Source organism: Amblyomma mixtum, chromosome 7 (assembly GCF_055824585.1).
Source record: "Amblyomma mixtum isolate Tamu chromosome 7, ASM5582458v1, whole genome shotgun sequence".
Lineage (NCBI taxonomy): Eukaryota > Metazoa > Arthropoda > Arachnida > Ixodida > Ixodidae > Amblyomma > Amblyomma mixtum.
The window spans coordinates 118,660,997-118,684,600 of NC_143018.1; the positions used below are offsets into that span (position 1 = coordinate 118,660,997).

At 47.1% G+C, this 23,604-nt stretch overlaps 1 protein-coding gene across 1 annotated transcript in view; it reads left to right on the forward strand.

The window, feature by feature from the left end:
• Positions 1-23,604, forward strand: part of LOC149337322 (ATP-binding cassette sub-family C member 3-like) — a 165,207-nt gene that overhangs the window by 83,721 nt on the left and 57,882 nt on the right. The window contains exon 12 of the mRNA XM_089553415.1: positions 18,803-18,896. Within this exon, the coding sequence (XP_089409541.1) occupies positions 18,803-18,896 (94 nt within the window). The remainder of the gene's footprint in view (positions 1-18,802; positions 18,897-23,604) is intronic.

Sequence of the window (23,604 nt, forward strand, 5' to 3'; positions counted from 1 at the left end):
TGCCATCGCACAGTACACGGGCCTCTAGAATTTCTCCTCCAAAGAAATTCTAGCCGCCGCGGCCGGGATCGAACCCGCGTCTTTTGGGCCAGCAGCCGAGCACCATAGCCACTGAGCCACCGTGCGGAAAACGCTTTCGCCTCTAGGCACTCTAGACAGTGAAAGTGCCCCCTGAGATGCCGCCGCCGCCGGGATTGCCGCGCAATTGCATCCGCAACTCTACTCGGGATGGCCATTGGTCGAACCACAGCCAATTTTTTAGCCCAGAGCTCTTGATAGGAGTTATTTCGTTCGGGCCCCTGATTACATACCTATATTTGGTGCTGAATTTCTGGCGATTTAGTTGGCCTTACAAAAGTCTGGGCATTTCGCACCGCTTCCGCGAGTTCAGTCTAACTGTGATGCACGCCCATTTCCAACAGGCCATCTATAGGGGTGGAGACGGGTAGACCCAGCGCCCTCTTGGCCCAACGCCTAATAACTGCGTCGATGCTATCTTCTTCGTTCTCCCTAATATCGAGCAACGGCGTGGCGTGGCATATTCTGCTAATGGTATACGCCTGCTTCAATTTCAAGAAGCTACGTTGTTTGAGGCCTCTGCTTTTGAGCACGACTCTGCTGAAGATCCCTGTTACTTGCGCAGCATAATTGCTGAGCTTCTTGATATTCCTTCGTTATGCCCATCCTTCTGGTTAAAGAGTCCGAGGTTCCTGATGTGATTAACTTTCTGCGCGGTTTTGCCCTCAGCCATTATTTCGAAATCGCAGTCGCATTTGCACAGCGCCGCTTTCCGATTGTGTATGAAGAGTTTGGTTTTTTTGCGGGTAACACGGCGCTCTTGTAATGTACCGCCATCTATACGATGATGTCATCCGCGTACCTGCGAAATTTTAGGCCTTCTATGATTTAACGTTCAATGACATCACTAAGTGCCCGGACACACTGCATTTCTGCTCCATCAAAATGACACCGCCGCAACCTAGACGCCGTGCGCGCTGGCCATATATCCGTATTGAAGCGGGCCAAGGCGGCGACCCGTCCAGCAGCAAGATGGTTTGGCCTAAACCTGAGGGCGGCAGCTATAATACGAGATGTCCTGTAATGAGCTACGCCATTCCTGCAGTGCATTTCATTCATACGCCTGGCTGCGGACAATGTGTTGTTTCATGTTAAATGAAAATTGATTTGGAGGGAAGCAAATGAAGCAGTAACTGCCTCACGTATATCGGTGGACACCCGAACCACGCCGTAAGAGAAGGGATGTATGAAGAAGTGAATGTTAAGAGCAATGTTTAGACAATCAATGGCTCCTCATTATTCGGAAAATTGAAATCAGGTTGACATGGAAGTATTCTTATTTTTCGTGTAGTGTGAACCGACTAGTCTCCAGTAAACCGCGTACCCCCTCACGGGGTAGGACCAGTTTATAATGGCATGCTACCAAATTCTCCAAATTCCAACAGAGTTCCTCGGCTCGGCTTTACTGAGTCTCCGTCTTGTACATTTGCAAAAGTGTTCAAAGAAAGTCGTCTTACGTTATCACTGACAGCGTGTTCGTTGTACTGCGAAAACCTTTTATATTGATTCACCATTCGAAGCAGCTGGAACATGGGCGTAAATTCTGCCCGTCACCAGATGACTCTGATTGTCCAGGCAGCCTGCAGAGGCGAGTGCAGTCGCAATCATGCACGGGTTCATCGACGGACCTGATATGGGCACGAAGACAACCAGGAGGCCGCCAAACCTCTAACCCCAAGGGCACTATTTATTAGACAAGAATAAATTTTAAGGCGGAAGCCTTTAATGTCTCATCGTTGTAAGCAGCAGTTGTCGACAGAAAATGTCACGCTTTTCAATTGGTGGAAACGGTCGTGACGTCACAGTGCGCAAATTTCAAACGGGGCCAATTGCACTTTGGCTAGTAACCATGCAACCAATTCAAGCGATCGTATAGTGATGCTCCAAGTAAGTGGGACTGAGCTTAGTTAATTGCTTAATTACCCAATTAACCTAATTAGCTTAACTAGTCAGGCTATATAAATAAATAAAACCGATTAAAAAATTGGTCGAGCTCAGGAATCGAACCCCGGTCTTCGGCGTGAGAGACGAGCATGCTATCCACTCCGCCATGCCAGCTCAATGGTTTGGAATGAACAAAGGCGCGTCTACTGAATACGGTGTCTTCACTCACTCTCATCCTCCTCCATTCCCTTCCGGAGAGGTTTAGGCGTCCACCGACAAATGAGAGACAGATACATTTCCTTTCCTCAAAAACCAATTTACCGACGAGCGGGGCGTAGAACCGAATGGGCGATGGCGTTCTATGGACTCCTTGGCAGCGTTGCAAGACGCTGTCGCATTCCACTCTTAGGGGCGAAGCTTAACATCTTAACTACACATCAGAGACCACACTTTAGGTCAAAAAAGTGCCCCCCCTGAATTTTGACGGGTGTCCACCGAGATATGTGAGACAGTTACTGCGTAATTTCCTTTCCTCAAATACAATTTTCATTTTCTTCATTACGGCTCCTCTTTATCTATCTTCTTTCACTCCCACCTCCCTTCCTGTACGGTGCGGTTCAGATGTCCACCGAGATGACAGAGAATTACTGCGCCATTTCCTTTCCTCAAAAAGCGTTGCGTTCAAAGGGCGAGGCATCGCGCCGAACGGGTGGTGGCGTTCCGTGGACTCCCTGGCAGCGCTACAACGCGCTGTCGCGTTCCACTCCTAAAGGCGAAGCTTAAGCGTCATTAATTAGCAGTTAATTAGTATTCAGGCATTAATCAGTAATTAACAATTAATTAGTGATTTGCCATCACTTAGTAATTAGTACTCGATTATATGTGACGCCACCAGTGCCACAGAAACAGCGAAGGTGGTGCGGAAAACGCTTCCGCCTCTACCCACTTTAGACAGTCGAAGTGCCCCCTGAATTTTTTTTTCCCGCCGTAAGGGAAGGAAAATGAATTGAAAATTGGGCTTAAGGTAACGATGATCTATCATATCTCGGTGGACACCCGAATCGCGCCGTAAGGGAAGGAAAATGAAAAGAAAATTGGTTTTAAGGAAAGTAAACGATGCCTGCCTCTCTCATACCTTGGTGGACACCCGAAAGGAATGAACTCCACAGTACATGTCTCTAAAGCACCCTTCAAAGACAGCACCGTATTCACTAGACGCGCCTTTTATTGCGAAAGCAATATTACTAGCACTTGAGTGAGGGCTTTAGCTAGAGTGGGAGCAAGGGCAGGCTCAGTGCCAAGGAGGGATTTGAAGAGAGACCATGTGGATCGCGAGTGCAATGCATAGTCAAGACGGTCACAAAGAGCACTCCAACGAGAGTGCTCAAGTGAGGCGCAGTGGGCGACGATCTCGGCCCGCAGAGCAGTGATCCGGAAAGAAAGTTGGGCATTGTGGGGTTGGCAGTGGAAGGAGCGTTGAAGACGTTTACGGCGACGCCATAAACGGAGTAAGTGAGGATCTGGGTCTGGGACTGGGTGACAAGAGCGAACACGCGGCTACTGGACGTGAGCGCTGCAGTGATGCGCGACGTCCAGCCGTCGTAGGATTGAAAGGAGTCGGAGGCGAGATTAGTGCGAAAAGCATGCCAGTCAGTGTGAATAATCCGATGACAGCGAGGGATGTGGGAGAGAGAGGTGGTGATATGGATGAGAAAGTGGTCACTGAGAAGAGTTTCGGCTGTCACTTGCCAGTGAAATGAAAGTGAACCCCGAGAGAAAGTGAGATCGGGTGTCGTGGGGCGCTGTGAGGCAGTGCCCGCTCGAGTAGGGGAGCCAGGAGTATTGAGAAGGGTGAGGTGGCGTTCCTGGGCCAGACAGTGGAGGAGGCGGCCGGGTTTGAGGGTTTGAGGGTAGCCCCAGAGTGTGTGAGGGGCATTAAAGTCGCCACCAAAGAGGAGATGGGAGTTAGAAGGGAGTAAAGGAACTTGCCCAGGGCGGAAAATAAAGAGGAGGTAACAGGGGGGTTGTAGAAAGACAAAAGGGCGACTGAGACGCGGGAAGAAGGGTGGTAATAGACCACACCAACTAAGTATTTAAGAAGGACGGAGGGGATATCAAGTGGCTCCACGAGCACGTCGCTACGTACATAAATAGACGCAAGTGGTGTGGCCATAGTGGCATGGTAGGCGCGGTAGCCTGGGAAAGTGCGGGCCGTCCGGGTCTCCTGGAGAAGGAGAAAATGGGGCAGGGAGGGGCGGGCGAGTAGATACTGGTGGAGGGGGGTCTTATTATGGCACAGATTTCGGCAGTTCCACTGCACAATCTCGAGGTCCTCGCCAAAAGCCATTATGATAGTGTAGTGGTAGAACTTCGTGAGGGTACGCGTTCCTTCTTTTTGGCCGGGGGCAGTGACTCATGCAGGGATTGGAGCGTCGAAGTGAAGGATTCTAATTGTTTGGATTGTGCTTGGAGGGTGGTAAGTATCTGCAGAATCGATGTCTCTAGCTGAACCAAGCGAGTGTGGTGTGCCTGTGTGGTGGTTTCGAGAAGATCAGCCAAAGGGGCGACCTGGGCGGTGGAGGAGGGAGTGGTGAGTGTGGCAAGGTGCTCATTTAGCTTGGTAAGCTGGGAGGTAAGAGAGGAGGTGGTTGTCTGGAGGGTTTGGGTCAAGGCGTGGATCTGTTGTTGTAGGTCGTGGGAAATGCGCTGTTGCTCTCGCTGCTGGCGTTCCAGCATAGCGAGCCGGAGGTCGAAGGAGCGGCTCTCGTCAGTCAGGGATGGAGAGGGTGGTGCAGTGGAAGAGACGCTGGAAAGGGACGCTGGAACCGAGGAGCCTTTAACTTTGGCGGCGTAGGACCCTGGTGGCGACGTGACCGGAGCTGACGGAGGTTCATGATTAGAGGAGGAGGAGGTGGTGGGTTGCGTGGCCCGGCGCAAAGCTAGGCGTCGTAGGTACGCAGCTTTGGCACACTCGCGTTGTTTACCGAGGAGAAAGGGGCAAGTGGGGTCGAGGGAGGGGTGGGTGTTTACTTGGCAATGAACGCACCAGGGCTGGGCACATACATGAGCGGAAGGGTCGGCGGGTAGAGGAGCAGCACAGCGACGGCACTTTGCCGGAACGCTGTGCTGTGGACACTGGTGGGCGCGGCGTCCGAGAGCGAGACAACGAGTGCAGGTGGGAGGCTTAGGCTTATGGGGACGGCACCGGAAGGCAACGCGTTTGAAATACACAAAGTGGGGGATTACGGTTCCAGCGGAAGTTATGAGCACCGACTGAGTGGTGCCCATCATACGAGCAGCAAGAATATCGGTTGTGAATGATTCGATATCATGCATGAGGTCATCAGGGGTGAAGTGGCCACCGACGTTATGGATGACGCCGAGGCATGAGATGGGAGGATTAGGGGCATATGTTTTAATGGTGATGGGCTTACCGTGAAGCTGAAGATGCGTGATAGAAAGCAGGAGGTGGGCGGTGAGAGGGGAATGAGTTTTTAAAAAGACGAGGCTTTGGGCTGGCTTGGCCTGAAGGGTAATCTCCGCACTGCTCTCGGAGGACAGTTGTGCAGCGGAGACGACTGCAGCGAGGACGTCGTAGAGCGGTATCTTGGGGTTGAGGGTGCCAGGGGGAAGCTGGATGCCAACTGTGATGAGCTCGGTGCGGGGCTAGCATGCCACCTGCCACCTGCGTTTAAAACTATGTCAAAGCAAGAGGGCTAGCATGCTCGACCGAAAAATCTGAGCTCTTACGGGTTTGGAGAGGAAAACGGAACCGAACAGTCCCTACCAGTAAAGAACTTCGACTACAAGTTTACCTCGAAGGAGAACCAATACCAGAGAAGACACTCATACGGGTACTAGAGATGTGGATACAGTCAAATCAACGCTGTACTCACACCCTTGCGCTATTAAAGGCATCTACACTCCAAGTGGCCCGCATGATTACGCGCATCTCACACAGACGTCATGGCATGCGAGAAGAAAACACACTCAAGCTGGTCAGGAGCCTAGTGGTCAGCCGGGCGACATACAGTCTCCCGTACTACAATCATATCAAAAGTGAAATACAACAGGCGGACGCGATTTTACGCAAAGCGTATAAAACCGCGCTTCGACTACCCCATAACACCTCAACTGAAAAGCTCTTAGCCTTGGGACTGCACAACACGTTCGAGGAATTACGGGAAGCGCAGCATGTTGCCCAAATGCGCAGACTACAGCAGACCCCCACAGGCAGAGTTCTTTTAAAGAAACTGGGCTACACCGAACAAATTCGAGAAATATTGAGAACTAAAACGATCCCCGATGAGTACCGCAGCACGCTCAGGGTGGCACCAATACCAAGAAACATGGACCCGAACCTCCACAAAGACCGAAGAGAGGCAAGGGCCGACCGCTTACAGAAAACACACGCATCCCAGGATACAACAGTGTATGTCGACGCTGCACATATGCCATGACTAGGGAACAAGGCACCAACAACGCAGTGGCAACTGTAGTCAACTCAGAATTACACGAGATTACCAGCGCCTCCCTGCAAGACTGCACGATAGCTGAGGCTGAAGAAGCGGCCGTCGCTCTAGCGGCAGCGGAGGGCTATCGGACTGGGCGGTCACTGACAATTCTTACTGATTCACAAGCAGCCTGCCGCAACTATCTTTGCGGCAGAGTCGGTCACAGAGCGCTCCGCATACTCCGCTCTGCAGACTGCAAGACGCAACAAACACATGCAAAACCACACAAGCCGATCAAACATAAGATCATCTGGGTACCGGGGCACACGGGGGTGGCAGGAAACCAAGAGGCAGACAGGATAGCTCGAGGATATACTAACTACCGAGCATCCAACGTCAACGACCTTGAGGAATCCCTGCCAGTACCTCAGGAATACTCGGCCATACTCAACAACTACAAAGGCAGCAGGATGCGGTACTCACCACCGCACAAATCTTTAAACAAAGAAGAGGCTGTCACATGGAGACAACTTCAAACGGGGTCATATCCAAATCTAAACACACTAAGTAAAATTCACCCCACACTTTACGCACACAATTGTCCGTGGTGCCATGAAAAACCTACACTGTATCACATCACATGGGCTTGTCAAAAAGTCGACATCGTCCCAGTTATACAAAACCCAAGTGTGGAGCAATGGGAGAGTCTGCTCTCCAGCGACTGCCGCGATGACCAGATCGGTTTGATACGGCGAGCTCAGCTGACGGCAGCATCCAGCGGAGCCCTGGAATAGGGGCAACCGACAGTTGCGGATGGACTCATCTGACCACGTCGGATTTATCTGATCTGCAAACAAAATGGTGTTTTGAAAAACTGTGCCAATCCCCCAATGTCTTTTCTTACACGAAATATTAACCTGAAAACTCTCAATCTTTTTCGAAGTCGGGTGGAATGCACAAACTGGACCTCTGTATATGAATGCACAGATGGAAATCTAGCATATGACACGTTTATGACTGTCCTTAAGAATGTTTACGATAGTTGTTTTCATGTGAAAAGAGTAAAGAGTTCAAAAAAAATTCGCAAGCCATGGCTCACAGATGAGTGCCTCGAAATGATACGCGAAAAAGATGAAATGTACTTTCATTTCGTGAAAAGTCGAAATCCTGCAGACTTTTCTGCTTTGAAAAAATACAGAAATAAAGTGACGAAGTTCTCGCGGAAATCTAAGAAAGATTACTACGAACATGTTTTTAATGAGGCATCTGGCCGCAGTGACCTCATATGGCGTGAAATAAATTATTTATTGAAACCAGGTACAAAACAGAATGAGTCTGAAAATCACAATCAACGATCAGCAATTAACTGGTACGCAATTAGCATCTCATTTTAACGAATACTTCACAACTCTTGCAAATAGCAACTATAATGAAAATGCAAAACTCTTTTTAGGTGCACCTAATGCAAACTCTGCTTTTTTTGAACCTATTACACCACAGGAAATTCACTCAGTTTTTATGTCCTGCAAAAACAGCAAAGCACGAGATATAGACGGGCTGGAAATCAGGCCTAATAAGTTGGTTGTCGACCTCCTGGTAGACGTTATTGCCCATATTTTCAATGTGTGTCTAGCCACTGGTGTCTTTCCATTGAACATGCAGAGGGCTAAAGTGACTGTCCTGTACAAATCTGGAAACAAAAATGAGCTTTCGAACTACCGCCCAGTTTCGGTGCTGCCAGTTATCTCAAAGGGATTTGAAAAAGTCATCTGTAAAAGGATTATGTCATTTTGTAATAAGCATAATGTTTTGTCGGAGCGCCAGTTTGGTTTCCGCCAAAATATGTCTACGGAACTGGTTCTTCTAACCCAAAAAGATTTCATTATCAAAGGATTCGAAGAAAGAAAAATAACATTAGGTGTTTACGTTGACTTTTCAAAGGCTTTCGACAGAATTAATCATCAAACTCTTTTCGCTAAATTAGAGCACTACTGTTTTCGTGGCATTGTCCTTGCTCTCCTAAGATCTTATTTAGAAAACAGAAAACAATGCGTTTCTATCGGAGAAGAGCAGTCCACATTACGAAGCATAACATGCGGAGTACCACAGGGCAGTGTCCTCGGACCGGTACTCTTCAATATATACATTAATGATATAACACGGGTATCCCCAGAAGCCTCTTCGGTAATTTATGCAGATGACACGAGCTTTTTCATTCAATGTGACGATACGACGGAACTCGAGAAAATAGGAAATATTACCCTGAATAAATTGTCAGAATGGAGCAAAATTAATTCTTTAGCAATAAACAATAAAAAAACAAAGGCTGTCATTTTCTCGCCATCACAAAAATTTGTTGACCGTAATCTTAATCTCTATTTAGGATCTGAGAAGATAGAAATAACAAAGGAAGTGAAAACGCTCGGTGTCACCTTTCACGAGAACTTGATCTGGGATATCCATGTAGGCTGTGTGATTAAATGTCTGGCCAGGGCTTGCGGGATACTTTGCCGATTTAGACAAGTTCTTCCACTCAAAATAAAGCTGCTACTTTATAATGCTATTTTCAATCCTCACCTAAACTATTGTAATCTTGTATGGGGAACTACATCACTAACGAACATCAACAAACTCCTTCTTTTACAAAAAAGAGCTCTCCGTCACATAGCAGATGTTCCATACGACGCTCACACAAGTGACCTGTTCCCCTTAGTTGGTGTTGTTCCTGTGACACATATGTACGAGCTGAATGCCCTATTAAAATACAAATATTCCCTGAAATTTAATCGGATGCCTTTTCTACGATTATGCAATTTAACAAAACCACCCGAGGTGCCGTACAATATAAGAACAAGAGAAGTATGGTTGGTGCCGTTTTCCCGCACGAATCATGGTCACAACAGACTACAATACATTATGCCTACTTTACTTAATAACTATCATAATTCAAACACGGACATCCACACACTATCGAAACAACACCTTAAGTGTTTGTTCACTCACAATTTAGGGAGGTAACGTCAATGTTTTGAAATCTTGTTTTATTATTGCAGCCTTTTGTGCACGTATTTTTAATGGTGGCTGCATTACACTGTCTGTGGTAAAACTGTGGTCTGTGCTTCTATGCCTGCAAATGTAGCAGGTAATGTTTTTAGTCCTGTATAGCCATATATCAATTTCGCCGTTAGATGTTCTTCAGTGTGCAAAATATTGGTGATTAAGTATTAGTATTCGTCTTATTGAATCCATGTCTATCAGTTACATTGAACCGGTATTATTACTTTTTACTAATATGCAGCATTTTTGTTTGGAATTACTATGTATATTATGTATTTTGTGTTTACTATATATTTTGTGTTTACAGTTTCTATGTATACTGCATGCTCTTATCTTCGTACAATTTTAATCGCAGCTTTGTATTATTTCTGCTGTTATCCGTTGCCAAGAGAAAACAAGGGGTAAGAACCGTTGTCAAGCTGCTCGAGAAGCAGCTTTTTGTTCTTATCCTTGCATTTATTTCTGTATTGAAAGAAATGCTAAATAAATTGATTTGATTTGATTTGATTTGATTTGAAAAAAAGCACTTGTGCTAGAGCCAAATAAAGTTATCCTATCCAATCCTATCCTAGACATCTGCCTAGCGGCCGCGTTGCACCTATCTACCCAGTTCGCGTCCCTGAGTTGCGCCGCGTATTCCGCCGCCTCGCCGCGATACAAGCTCTTAGCTTTCGGTTATTCTCCTGTGTCATCTTTTGACCATGCTTCGTCTGGCTGCCCAGAGGTAGAGGAGGTGGGTGTCCGCGTCCGCCACCGTCTCTGAGAACTTTACCTGCGTCTGCGTCGAACGCAGGTTGGTCAGTAGCTGTTTCTCCAGGCTTTATATCCCTGCTCCTGAATGGAGCTTACCTCGTATTCCTACTGGTGTGGCACCACAGGGACAGGGACAGAGACAGAGTGACAACAACACAAGTGCTCACTAACAACTGTCAAAGTTTATTAAAAGCACAAAAAATATATAGACGAAACCTATGGTTAAATGCACAGTCATAACATGGTTACAAGGGTTACAAGCAAGAACACGCGTTAAATCCCAACGAATCTATCTGTTATCATGGTTTAGTGTTCTTTGAAGATAATCAACCTCGGCGTCAAGCAGTAGCAAGGATGGCAAACTCACGCATACATCTGCCGACTTTTTTATGCAGAAGGCCTCCATAATCTCCCGGGAAGTCTTATCTTTGTGCTTCCAGAGAACGCGCGTTTCCTTGAATTTCCGTATTCCTTTCCGTTTCCGTATTCCTTTCTGAATTTCGTCCATTCCGGCAGCATAGTGTGCCCCGTCGGTCTAGTAAGGGGTTTTGTACGGATCGTTATGTTGATGAGGCAGTGGTCACTACCGAGGGTTTCCTCCGTATTCGTCCACTCCTCTCGGCTCGCGTTTTTCGTGAAGGTTAAGTCGGGGCACGTGTCCCTCTGCACCGAGTTCCCTATCCGCGTGGGGCACGACGGGTCGGTGTGTAGGGTTAGGTCTTGCGCGGACACCGCCTCCGCTAGCTTCCGTCCTCGTATGTCCTCTGGATGATAGCCCCATGAGGGGCTCTGCGCGTTGAAATCTACCATTACTAGTAGCAGGTCCAGTCCCGCTTCCCTGATAGCTCTGCTCAGGAGTGTGGATAAAGTTACGTTTTTTGCTTGAGGTGGGCACCACACGCTCAGGATGTGGAACGGCAAATCCTCCTTCTTGGTTGGCAGGAGAGCCACCATCACGTTCGAAAATCTGGTTTGTGATTCCAGATCTACCAAATTTGCAGTGAAATTTTTGTGCACGAAGATGCAGGTTAGGTGGTCGAGTTTCAACGTTTTGTAGTTTGTGATGCTCACGTTCCCGCCAGGTTCTTGTACTGCCACTACTGCCGGAGTATGCTAGTACGTAGACAGGTGCATCCTCAGGTCCGCTCTCATAGTTCTCGATTTCAAGTCTTGACTCTTCCACTATGTTAATGTTAAGGGATTCTCTTTAGTTTGTCTCCCATGTTGTATTTGGATATTGTTTTTTTTCTGGAGGGGAAATTGCTGCTGCTGCTCGTCCTCCTCGTCCTCGCTGATCACCCTACGCATCCTGTAGGCTCGGGGATTCTGGAGTATCCTCGTGTTAGCGTATTTGCGAACCGTCATCGCTTTCGCTATCAGTTGTGAGACTATGTTGGGTACGGATTCGTGGACCTTTCTGATCATAGCTTCTAGTTTTTTTTCCAGACTAGGTTCCGCGTCGCTTTCCATCGCCTCCTCTTGCTGATGTGGCTGGGGTTTAGCTAGCGCACTTTCTAGTTTGCTTCTTAGCACCTCGATCTGCGCTTTTAGAGCTGCTATCTGGTTTCGTACCTCTATTTCTACTGGGTTAGGTGCGGGTGGAGAGGAAGGTTTGGGAGGAGGAGGAGAAAGGGGGGGAGAGGCAGTCCCACTCGCCTGCTGCTTTCTGGTCTATGCTGCCCAATTCATCTTCTGCTTGTGGCGATCAGAAGTCAACTCCCTGTTAGGGGGGGGCAGAAGCTCCCGCTGCCTCCCTTCTTTGTCGTGTTGTTTTTTTCTTCTGCCTCCTTTTTTTCTCCTGATTGATGGGTTGTTGCTGCGCATTCCTGCGGAATTTCGCCGTGCAACCTTTTGAGTTCGTTGCGTGTTCGCCGCCAAATTGTGCACATTTTGGTTTGCACTGGTGAGGGGTGCGCCCGCCTCCACAAACAGGGGTTGCGTTCCGCAGAGTCCGCAGTTTTCTTGCCTCTGTGTCGGGCAGGTATATGGCGTATGCCCCACCATGCCGCACAGGTTACAGGCTGGTATGGTGCGGCGGTACGTTACTACCGGTATGACTTGCGTGTTGTACAGTGCAGCTCTGGGCTTGTACTTGCCTTTGAGGGTGGTTCTGGCTTTGTTCCAAGTTCCGAACTTTCAGATCTCCAGGTTGGTGCTCTCTCCGCGAAAGTTTTAAACCTTCCCTCGCACGGACTCGGCGGTTTCCGGATTGGCCACTGTGATGACTCAGTGTACGACGTTGTCTTCGCTCTGTTTTAAGTGCCCGTACAGATGGAGGTCTGCTCCTCCTTGGCTCGGATCGCAAAGTCCCCGACCAGTTTGTCTGCCGCGTGGATGCTCGACGTGCCCACAATGATCAGGTTTTGGTCTGGGGATATTGTGAAGTAAAAGTTGTCCGCTTCAGCCTCCCCGACTCGCTGTCGTAGGGCTAGGCCTAGCTCGCCGTGTTGGAAGCTCTTCAAGCTTGTCGCCGTCAGTGGTTTGATGATTAACACCCGATTGTCTGGTCCGAATCTGCACAGAAACTTGGGTTTCCATGCAGCTTTCACTTGCATTGGGCCTCCGGCTGCGCGCTCGTCGGATGCCTTGCCGGGTTGCGCATGTTGCCCTCCGTGAGCTGACGTGGCCTTCCCTTGCGCGCAGGTTTGGAGCCTCTGGGCTCTCCTTTCAAAAGCCCGGATCACATTTTTGTTGCAGGCTTGGTCCCGGCTGGTCTGCGGCACCGTTGTCCATGCCATGCCTTCCGGGTCGTAGCCGCGTTGCTGGTTTGCGCTTGCCATGTTGGCCGGGAGCGGCCTCCTCCTCGCCGAAAGCCGGCGTTCAGCCGTGAGGCTGCACCGTTGCGCTATGATGGATGGGAGGAAAAGTGCTCCGAAAAGTCGACAAATCGGCCCACCGGGTTGGGAGTGGTTTCCCTGCGTGCCAGATGACTTGCTAATCCTGTCACGTCCAAAATTGCTGGGATCCAAGGCGTTCGTCCGCCGCGACGGTCGAAAACTGCCGGAGCCGATGTTCCATGCGTCCGCTCGCTACGCGCGCTGGTAGCACCCCCCACATCACATGTGTTATTTTCCTAGCGTTGTGCGTTCCAGAGCTGGGGCGTATCTGTTACTGTCAGCGTATTCGTTTCGGCGGACGCGGTTGTTGCGACGGGCGTTTGTTCTTTCACACTTTCTACTCATATCTTTCAACTCTCTCCTATCTGCACGAGGAAGCGGATGTGACTCAGCTCGAGCCAGTCGACTGGCCCGTGCAATTTCCTTTTCATTCTTCTTTCAGTCGCAACAACCAAAACAACCACGGGGTAAAAATACCACAGTGAAAATATTAACCTAAGCTCAGAATAAAAAATTGATGGCGACACTTAAGCTCTGCCTTAAGGGTATGACGCGAAAGCGTAGTCGGGATATTCCCATATATGTAGGAGATCATTCCCTACTCTACATTAATCCCTGGGAGTCTCCATATCTCTCCTGGTGCTGTGGTGCTGTGGTGCAGTGGTTAAGCAATGCGCTGCTGCCCTGCGATGACAGGGGTTGCCAGCGGTGGGCCTTGTGTGGTCCAAGTTTTTCTTCCTGAGCGGCCAATCATTATTTAATTCCCACCTGCCACGGTGGGCAGTTTGTGATGACGCCGCAGGGTTACGTGTCCTATGTTGCCCATCTAGGTTGCTTATCCTCGGTTGGCTGCCTGGGCCACTCAACGCCATCCTGTTAATCGCTCACTATGCCCACAACTCGAACGCCGTTCTTTTTTTTTTTTTGGGGGGGGGGGGGGGCCTTCAACACTATCGCATTTGTATGAAGGTACGACTGATTTCCGCAGTGCTTTACGCACTGTGAAGCGACACGAAGCGAGTCCACAGCACCACAGCTTTGACGGTCGCATTTCTCGAACGCGCGAAGCGCTGTTTCACACCGTCACAGGAAACGTCATTACAACGGGGGAAAAATTACAGGGCTATGCTGGCACATCCCCACGTTAACTATTACCGTGAAAAACTTGAAAGTGCTCATGTACCAGCGAAGAAAGTTACCACTCTCTTGTACTCCAGGCGGCTTAGGCCACTTTTCGTATCCTATATACTTGTGGTGCGTTGCCTCTAGAAATTGTGCACTAAAAAAGGCTCACGCTAATTCTTCCTATAATGCTGATCGTCACCCAAACTGGGTATGTATAATCTGGGTTCCACTGCAGTCGTAAACTGAATGCAAAACTTCACGCAGACTCTGCTCCAAATTCAGATAAAACATTGTACCTAGTACCACATCTGTTTATATGTAAAAGCCATAATTCAAGGAGGTGCACTGAATCGATGGCAAATTAAAATCCCCTGTCATCAGAACATATTTTCCGGCTAATCCTTGGAGGCGGTCGCATAAGCCATCCATAAAAAAATCATCAGCGTCCGGAGGGCGGTATACTGTGCACAGAAAAATTATGACTCCTAAAAGGCCAATTTTCTCAATCAAGCTTTCGTGTTGAGCTACTTATTCACAGATGGTAACATCAATATGCGCCTTCGTAGCAATCGCGACGCCGCAAATAGGGTGCATCAGTGCAGTGTCCATAACTGAGGGCAAGAGAAATTGTGCGACTTCTTCCGCACCTTGGTTGAAGCCTGTCACCACAGCATCTGTGCAGTCACTGCAGCCTAGTCGTTGGCAGCGCAGGTGGCGTAACCATGGCGCAAACAACTTAACCAGAAACATTTCCTGGCGTAGCCCTAACTTGTTACCCGTAACCAGCGTATTCGCTGCTGTTTTGAGCGATCTTCTGAACGAGAAGTAAAATTTATATCGCCTTAAATAAAGGCGAGAAAAACCTTCAGGTGTGTAGTGTTGATGCGACCGTTATTCCAATTAGGCGCTTTGTCATTGCTATTTGGCGCGTTGCCGGCATAGTTAGCAGCAGCTAGGCCGAAATTGCAACCTTTCTTTCTTAAGATAACAAAGGTTGCAGCGCGACCTTATATAAACGAAAAGCTCACTTTTCATTCCTGTGAAGCCCCATTAAGAGACAGACTGCTAAGAAGAGCCTAAACCACTAGATAGGGGGTCGATATGGTGTAAATGTGTTGTTTTCAGCACCATGCAAGCTTGCAAAAATTTGCTCCATGATGAACAGACGACCCCGAAGATGCGCTATCAAACATCAGATACGGTTCACTGAATGCAAATCCGAAGTCGTATATCGCGTACCGCTCAGATGTGGATCCGCCTACATTGGCCAGACTGGCCGGTGTTTCAACGAGAGAGCTAGCGAGCACAGAAGAACAATTAAAAACAATGACAGGGGGCAACCTGCCGGATCACTGTAGGGAATGCAGAGATTGCGGACCGATGCTCGAACAGGCAACGTTTATCGGCAGAGGCAGGGAAAGGTTTGAAAGAGAATTATAGAAGCATATCATATACAGAAAGCTGGGTCCAATTGCATTAGCACTTCATCGATTAAACTCTGCCGCCAGGAGCTGGGTTTCTTAGACGGCCACGTGTAGTTCTAGATTCTGCTTTTTATGTTCTTGTGGCTTTTTTCTGCCGATGGTGTTTCAAATGTGAATTCAAACCATGAATATGTGTTTTTTCTGCTTCCGGTTTGTGGTTGATATGGCTTGCCTTATAAAAGAGGGTGTTTCAGCAATAAACTCAGTTGGTAGTTGGCGCTCTTCTGCACTATATCAGTCCTGAGGTGAGGAACGACCTGAAGGCTGTCTTCGTACATTGCTTACTATTAGCTCTTATTCTGTGCAAGGTAATATGGTTCAACTGCAGCGTTTTCTTTGCGTTATCTTAAACTTTTTTAAGTGCAGTTTGCAACCAGTAAAATGTACTTTTCTTAGATGTGAACTACAAATAACCTCCAAGGTGGAAATGATACTCAGTGAGACAAAAAGTGCTGTTGAACGTTCTTAAATCGTGTACAGTAGAAACAAATAGCAAGCAGAGCGGGAAAAAAGCGCTGAGATCGTTTCTGATGTTGCGAATGTTATAGCGGCTGTTGAATGTCAACAAAATCTAATACATTTTTTGACATTTTTCTGCTGCCGCCTCTTCAGCTAATAAAATAATCATCAATTTGATGTTAGAAAGTGGTGTATTGCCAAATGATCTGAAGACAGCGCGTGTACGCCCTGTTTATAATGGAGGAGATAGAAATGAAATTTCCAATTACCGCCCAATCTCTGTTTTGCCGGTACTATCTAAAGTATTTGAAAGTGTCATAAACTGTAGGCTAAAAGCATTTTTTTTTTTCAAAGTATAATGTCATAACTCCCTCTCAGTATGGATTCATGAAAGGATATATAATCTACAGAACAAGCATTTTTAACCGCCAAATACAGAATCATTGGAAATAATGAACACCGTTGATATACATTGGGACTATTTTTAGACTTTCGCAAAGCATTTGACTGTGTTCAACACGACATCCTTCTGCGAAAGCTATCTGTCTATGGTGTGAGAGGAATAGATTCTAATCTGCTGATGAGTTATTTAAGTAATAAATGACAGCATGTCGTGCTGAATAGTATCTTTTCTGACAAACTAGTTCTCATCCAGGGTGTTCCTCAGGGATCGATATTAGGACCTCTCTTGTTTATTATACACGTTAATGATATCTCTCTGATACCAGAATCCCCTGACCTTGTAATGTATGCAGATGACACCAATGTATTCTTCACAGACCGTTCGCTGCACTCTTTAGAACAATTGCTAAATTCTTATCTAAGGAAGTTGCCTATTTGGCTACAGATTAATAAACTCACTTTAAATCTTTCTAAATCGAACTACATTATATTGCGAGCAATTAATACTCTTGAAAGGTATGTTTTAAATGTCAGACACGAAAATAAACAACTACAACAAGTGCCTGACCAAAAATTTTTTGGTGTTTGGTTTAATGAAACTCTTTCTTGGAACACTCATATTGCCAGTCTAGTTAAAGATGTAAGTAAAGTAGCAGAGTGCCTGTATAAGATCACCGGTTTAGCTCCTGTCTCTGTCAGCCGTCTATTATACTATGCACTGTTTCATTCGCGACTCTCATACTGCATTCTTATTTGGGGTATAACAACGCATAAAAACCTAAACCGGCTCATTGTCGTTCAAAAGAGGACACTAAGAGCAATTGAAGGATACTACGGAAACCCATAATATCTCCATACTGCACCGCTTTTCCAGACGCACAGTATGCATATAGCCAATCAGATTTATCACTTCGTTTGTTACAGTATATCCATCAGCAGAAATTACATGTAGACATTCCTGATAACAACTCAGTAGGATACGACCTTCGAATCCACAGAAAGTTTATTCCTAAAGTTGGAACAAACTATGGCAAACAAACACTAATTTAACAAGTTCTCTTTCTTCTCAATGGGTTCAAACAGGACATTGACTGTTCTGTCAGCAATGCTACATTGAAAAGAAACATTAAACAATACCTAATTGCCAACAGTGTTGAATTTTGTTCCCTCTAAAACTTGCTTCGGATAACTTTGTTCGTGGATGACAGTAGGGCCCCGATCCACCCACGTCTGGAGTTTATTATTGCATGCATGCAATTGGTCTTGCTTGTATATTTAATTGTGGTTATGTTGGTCATTTGACTCTCGCTGTATAGTTTGTGTTCTGGTGGTGGTGGTGGAGAAAAACTTTAATTTGCAAAGAGAGTTTGAGGGTCAAGAAACCCTGCTACATGGTCGGTATCCTTAGTCCGGGACAACGCACGACGAGGCCCCGTCTCGCGCCCGCTTTACTAGAGCCCTTTGAGACTCCAGCGTGGAGCAGTTGAGGAGGGCAGTCTCCCATGCCTCTCGGGTGGGGGTGGGGGAAGGGGGAAGGTGAGCATTCCGAGTACATGCCCACACCATGTGAAAGATATCGCAGATCTCTCCACAGTACGGGCAGCGCCCATCTGGGTTCGGATCGAAGTGTTTTGCTATGGCAGGACAGAGAAGAGTTCCTGTCTGCAGGCGCCGCAGAGTTCGCTCCTCCGCCTTACTCAGCCCCTTGGCAGCTACTGGGTAGAGACGGTGGCTGTGACAATAATGAATTAGGATTTCGCGGAACCGCAGAAGCGGTTTATGAGCTTCTGAGCCAGGAGAGCTAGGATGAGGAGCCCGGTGTGTGAGCGCTCGGGCGGCCGCATCAGCGGCCTCATTGCCTCGTAGACCCTGGTGGCCAGGAGCCCAGATCACTTTTGTGCGAGTTGGATCGGCGGGAGCGCGTCTTAGAATTTGGGAGGCAAGAGTCAGCTGTGTCCTGAGAGAGAGAGGTGAGAGAGCTGAGAGAGAGAGCTGAGAGAGGTGTGTTCTGGCAGCTCTTGCGTGTGTACATTTCTACTCATGTATGTACTAATTGTGCCGTAATGTATGCTTTGCTTCTATTATTGCACCCGTCTTCTCTGTCGAACTGTTAGGGTGCCGAGGCCTCATCAGGCTTTTCAGCCTTTTGTCTCGGACGCCTCCTTCTGTAGAAACAAAACAATAAAGAAAGAAAAGTACATTCGGCATCTGTTCGTAAGAGCGCACAATTAAATTCACTTCACTGTAACCCTGCTTTGTTCTTTTTCAGGGCTCATTGGCTCTGAAAAGAATCGCTGATTTCTGCACGGCTGAAGAACATCCGAGAAGGGACATTTCCGACACGCTTATTCCTAGGAAAAACGGTAACCAGCAGCAGTTTACTCGCAGCTCACCTAAAGCTGTCTCCTTTTTTTATTGAATTATAACATTGCAGTCTTCCATAGAGCGCACCACGTAAGCAGCATCTAAAGCCTTCGTTTTTGTTTGAGGCGTGCATGTAGCACATATTAGACATATCGGGACAGAAAAATAATTATTTATTCACTTTTATTTATTCACACATACTGCAGCCTCGGCGAGGCTATTGCAGGAGTGGAGTAAAATACAAAGAAACAACAATGCAAAGAGCAATGCAAAGAAATAAAGAAAGCAATCATACGGCTTTAGGAGAAGGCTCGCAAGAATTCTTCTAATGATAATGAACGAATGCTGCCTACTAAGGAATTCCAAAGTTCAAAGATACGAGGTAAAAGCTGTACAGTGGTGAGCAGCGTTGTCTAGAGCGCTCGGGCGGTGCACTTCCTTGCAAACAAATCCAGATTTTGTGGCAGCCTCTAGGGTCCAGCTGCAACGCTTGCACGGAAGTAGCGCCAGATAGCCTCGTAAACAAAGCAGGCACGAAAACTTTGCCCTGTAATGAGGGGCTGCTCTCTAATTTCGGTTTTTGTTACCAAGTGCGCACTGCTCAAGCGCTCTAGACAAGGCTGCTCACCACTGTACTTGAAGTTAGTGCAGGCATAAAATGGTGAAATGATGGACGTGGAGGCTCCTTGGCGAGGATAGTTTTGAAGATATCAAATAATTATCTAGCGAAAAAAAATTAGGTGAACTGAATAAACTGCACACGAATTTGAAGCGTACATGACGACGACATGCGTCCAGAGTAGTGAGGCCTAGTTGCGGAAGTGGACGGAGAAAACTTCATGTCAAATCTTCTGTAAAGAAAGCTTAAGGCCTTCTTTTGCACAGATTATAGTTTGTTTCATCTGGCACTGCTTCTACGGATTCCAAATAACACAAGAATATTCAATGATAGGGCGAATGAGTGTTATATGCATTAAGAGGTGGGTTTCTTGAGGAGCAGCACCAAAGGTGTAATGTAAGTACCCTAGTGTTTTAAGGGCCTTATTACAGATGACAACACTGGTTAGACTGCGCCATGTCGTGTGTTAGCCGAATACTGCGATATCTATATTCATACACTCTGTGTAAATTGACTGCATTATATAAATATGTGAAGAAGGAAGGGCGCAGACGTCGCGAAAATGACATACAGACGGTCTTAGAAAAGTTAATACTCATTTGACCCGTTTTGGACCAACGTCAGAAATTAGTGAATGAATTCTTAAGGGTAACATGATCAGCTAGTGATTTGCCTGTTTGATATAAAACACATTCATCGTCATAATTGCGCATATTTACTGAAGCGTAAAGTGGCAGATCATCAATGTACAGGAGGAACAGAAGAGGAGATAGTACAGAACCATGGGAAACCCCAGATGAAATAATTGAAGATGAGTCGGTGGAGCTGAAGCGTACGTATTGGGAGCGCTGGGAAAGAAAATACAATATCCAGTTCACTAAGAACAAAGTTTTTTTTGTTATATCGGACTGCTACCATAAGCCCTACCCTACCATAAGCTTGCCGTCCCGGTTAGCTCAGTTGGTAGAGCGACTGCTCCGGTGAAGCGGTGGTCCCGGGTTCGATTCCCGGACCAAGACGAATTTTTCTTTAACTACGAAGTTTCTGAGAAAGCTGTATAGCTTTCCTTTGTAGCCGTATGGCTGCGCTTGGGTGGATGTCAATGAGTAATTACTCCCTTATTACAAATTTACTCCACCTTGGGGGATTCCCCTAAACATTCGAGTGGACTATACTGCAGAAATAATTTCCCTTGTGATTCTCTTTACCGGAAATTCCACCACCGAGCCTTCTTTGCATCTCCACAGTGACGATCCGAGGTTCTCAGGGCACGCTGAACCCCCTACAACGGTAGTTAACGAGAATATGCCAAGGAGTTTTCCTGTGAACACTTCGGAGTAAAAAGGAAGAAAACATACCGCGTGGACATGCAGACCTTTCCTTTTCTTGCGACGCGAGCTGTTTATGGGACACGTCCCGCTATACTGGTGACTGGTATCCCTGCTAACAACGCCAGGATATGCGAAAGACGCCGTATTTTCGCAATGTGCCACATATTGCAGAAGAGGGCAAATACGGGCTGGTTGGTACATGTTTTACGAATAAAAGATATACAGAACAAATGCAAAAGATATAGAGAACAAGTCTCGCAGAAACCATCTTGCTGTGCACTGTGCTGAGTGTGAAGATTGCGAAGCGCACCTCAATGGGACCACTATCATCGCCCGTTATAAAGATGAGACCACAAGGCTCATTTCGGAGGCTTGCCATATCTGAAAGCTCGGTAACACCTGTATCAGCAGCCCGTCGATAAATCTACTATCGAAGGAACTTGCGTATCTTAATCAGTGACGTGCCTTTTTTTAATCAAGTTGTGTGGATGTGCGGTATCTTTCTCTCATGCTTATTTTTTGTTTTTACTCGTGCCATTTCATTTATATGCTGCCTCACCTGCAGCAATAAACCATTTGGTTGTTAGTCAGCGCTGGTGTTTTGCCCTTCTCTTGTCCCTCGTCTTTGATTGCGCTGTTTTCCCAATTCGTAACACATGTTGCACTTCTTGCGACAATATTACGATAAAAGGAAAACACGAAAGAAGAGGTGGGTCAAGGGTCATCTTTGTAATGGTGTTCTATTTGACGTATGCGAAACCCTACGAACTCAAAACCACGTCATTGTACGCTCACTATAGCAAGATCCTTAAGTGCAACGACAATTCCCCTTTGTGCACAAGTAAAGACCGGAGTTGGTTTATTAGGGTTTAACGGCCCGAAGCGGCTAAGACTATGAGGGACGTCGTAGTGAAGGGCTCCGGAAATTTTGACCACCTGGGGTTCTTTAACGTGCACTGACATCGCACAGTACATGGGCCTCTAGAATTTTACCTCCATCAAAATTCAGCTGCCACGGCCGGGTCTTTCGGGCCAGCAGCCGAGCGCCGTAACCACTGAGCCACCGCGGCGGGCACAAGTAAAGATCTATTATCTAAGTCATTTATAACCGGTCCTTACAATACGACAGGCCTGCAATACTCCACGGGTACCTTTGCTTCTATGAACAAATCTAATATATATGTAGGCTGCTGTCAGCATGCGAAGAACCACACGGTTCACACAACAAGCCGGCAGACTGGTTCCGGGGTAACTCTTCGAAGCATCTAGTTCACTGCAGTTGATTGGCAGCGCTTGTCCTGTCCGTTCCTAGCTGCATCTTTTTATTCCGTTTGGTCACATTCAGTTATTGAAACTTCGCCAGGTGAGGAAATATCAGTCGCACCCCATAGACCCGGTTCGAAGCCTCGACAGAGGGCTTGAGATATAGAGGAAAGGAAAGGCGCGCTGCATGCAGGAAGCTTTCGAGAACCTATACTTGAATCCAAACCGGTTCCTTTCTTGTTTCACTGATTTCTGAAGAAAAACCTGATCCATAAAGACGATCGCTATAATGGTTGGCCACATATGCGGTGGTTGGCTGCGTTGTCCACTGCATTCCGACCCAGCGAAGGTGACTCCTGATAAAGACGATGATTGCTCGTGTCGTGATCGCTGCCGCCGTGCTTTTTTCCTTTCAAGAGTAAAGCTCGCAGAAGAAAAAGTTTTCAAGTTTGAGGCAATCCTGCTTGCCTCCGACCCGGAGTGAACGCTATCCCATCTACAAGATTTTTTTTTCGCACACTTACCATAAAGGCATAATTTGGGTCCACTGTATATTAGAGGAAATCATGTAAGGTATTTTCGTGAAGGAACCGTAGAAGGCTCCTGCTCTCTTTGTTGTCGTTCAGCCAATACTACTGTTTCCCTCTTCACAATCGATGTCCTTTTCCCCATGAGAATTGCAGTCAGCAGTAAATTCTGTAAAAGTAAGCAGTGCGTGAGACGAAATGCGTAAACTTTTCTTACCAGGAAACTAACAAAGAAATGGCAGTCAACTTCGGATGATGAAATCAAGAACAAACTGCACCTGGTAAAGCCGATCCTTGGCGAATAGAAATGGTGTAAACACGAAGAACGCGTTATTGATGTGCTCTTACGTAGCCTTCGCTTCGGACATGCGCATCTCACACACAACTTCACACTCATGAAACAAGCTATCCTCTTCATAAAAGTGGCTAAGTTTGGTCTATTGGGGTTTAACATCCCAAAGCGACACTTGCTATGAGGGACGCCGTAGTGAAGGGCTCCGAAAGTTTCGACCACCTAGGGTTCTCTAACGTACACGGACATTGCAGAGTGCATGGGCCTCTAGAATTTCGCCTCCATCGAAATTCGGCCGCCGCGGCCGGGATCGAACCCACGTGTTTCGGGCTAGCAGCCGAGCGCCGCAACCACTAAGCCACCGCGGCGGGGCAAAAGTGCCTAAGTCGTCACCGTAAATCACCTTTTGTTTTTATGCAGAAAACTAGAAACACTAAAAAAAAGTATTTCCTAGTATTTTACAATCACATCCCTTTCCATCCTGGCTTGACTTTAGAACAGAGTGCAATTATAGACTCATCGTGAGTAGTTATATTCTTAAAAGAGAGAAGTGTCATCAGAAAATCCTATTTTTTTAAGAACTAGTGCGCCAGCACAGCAGTGAGATCTTACCAACCCCGTGTCCGGCGCGTGATAGCCTCACCTCCTTAGGCGCCATAACACACACACACACGC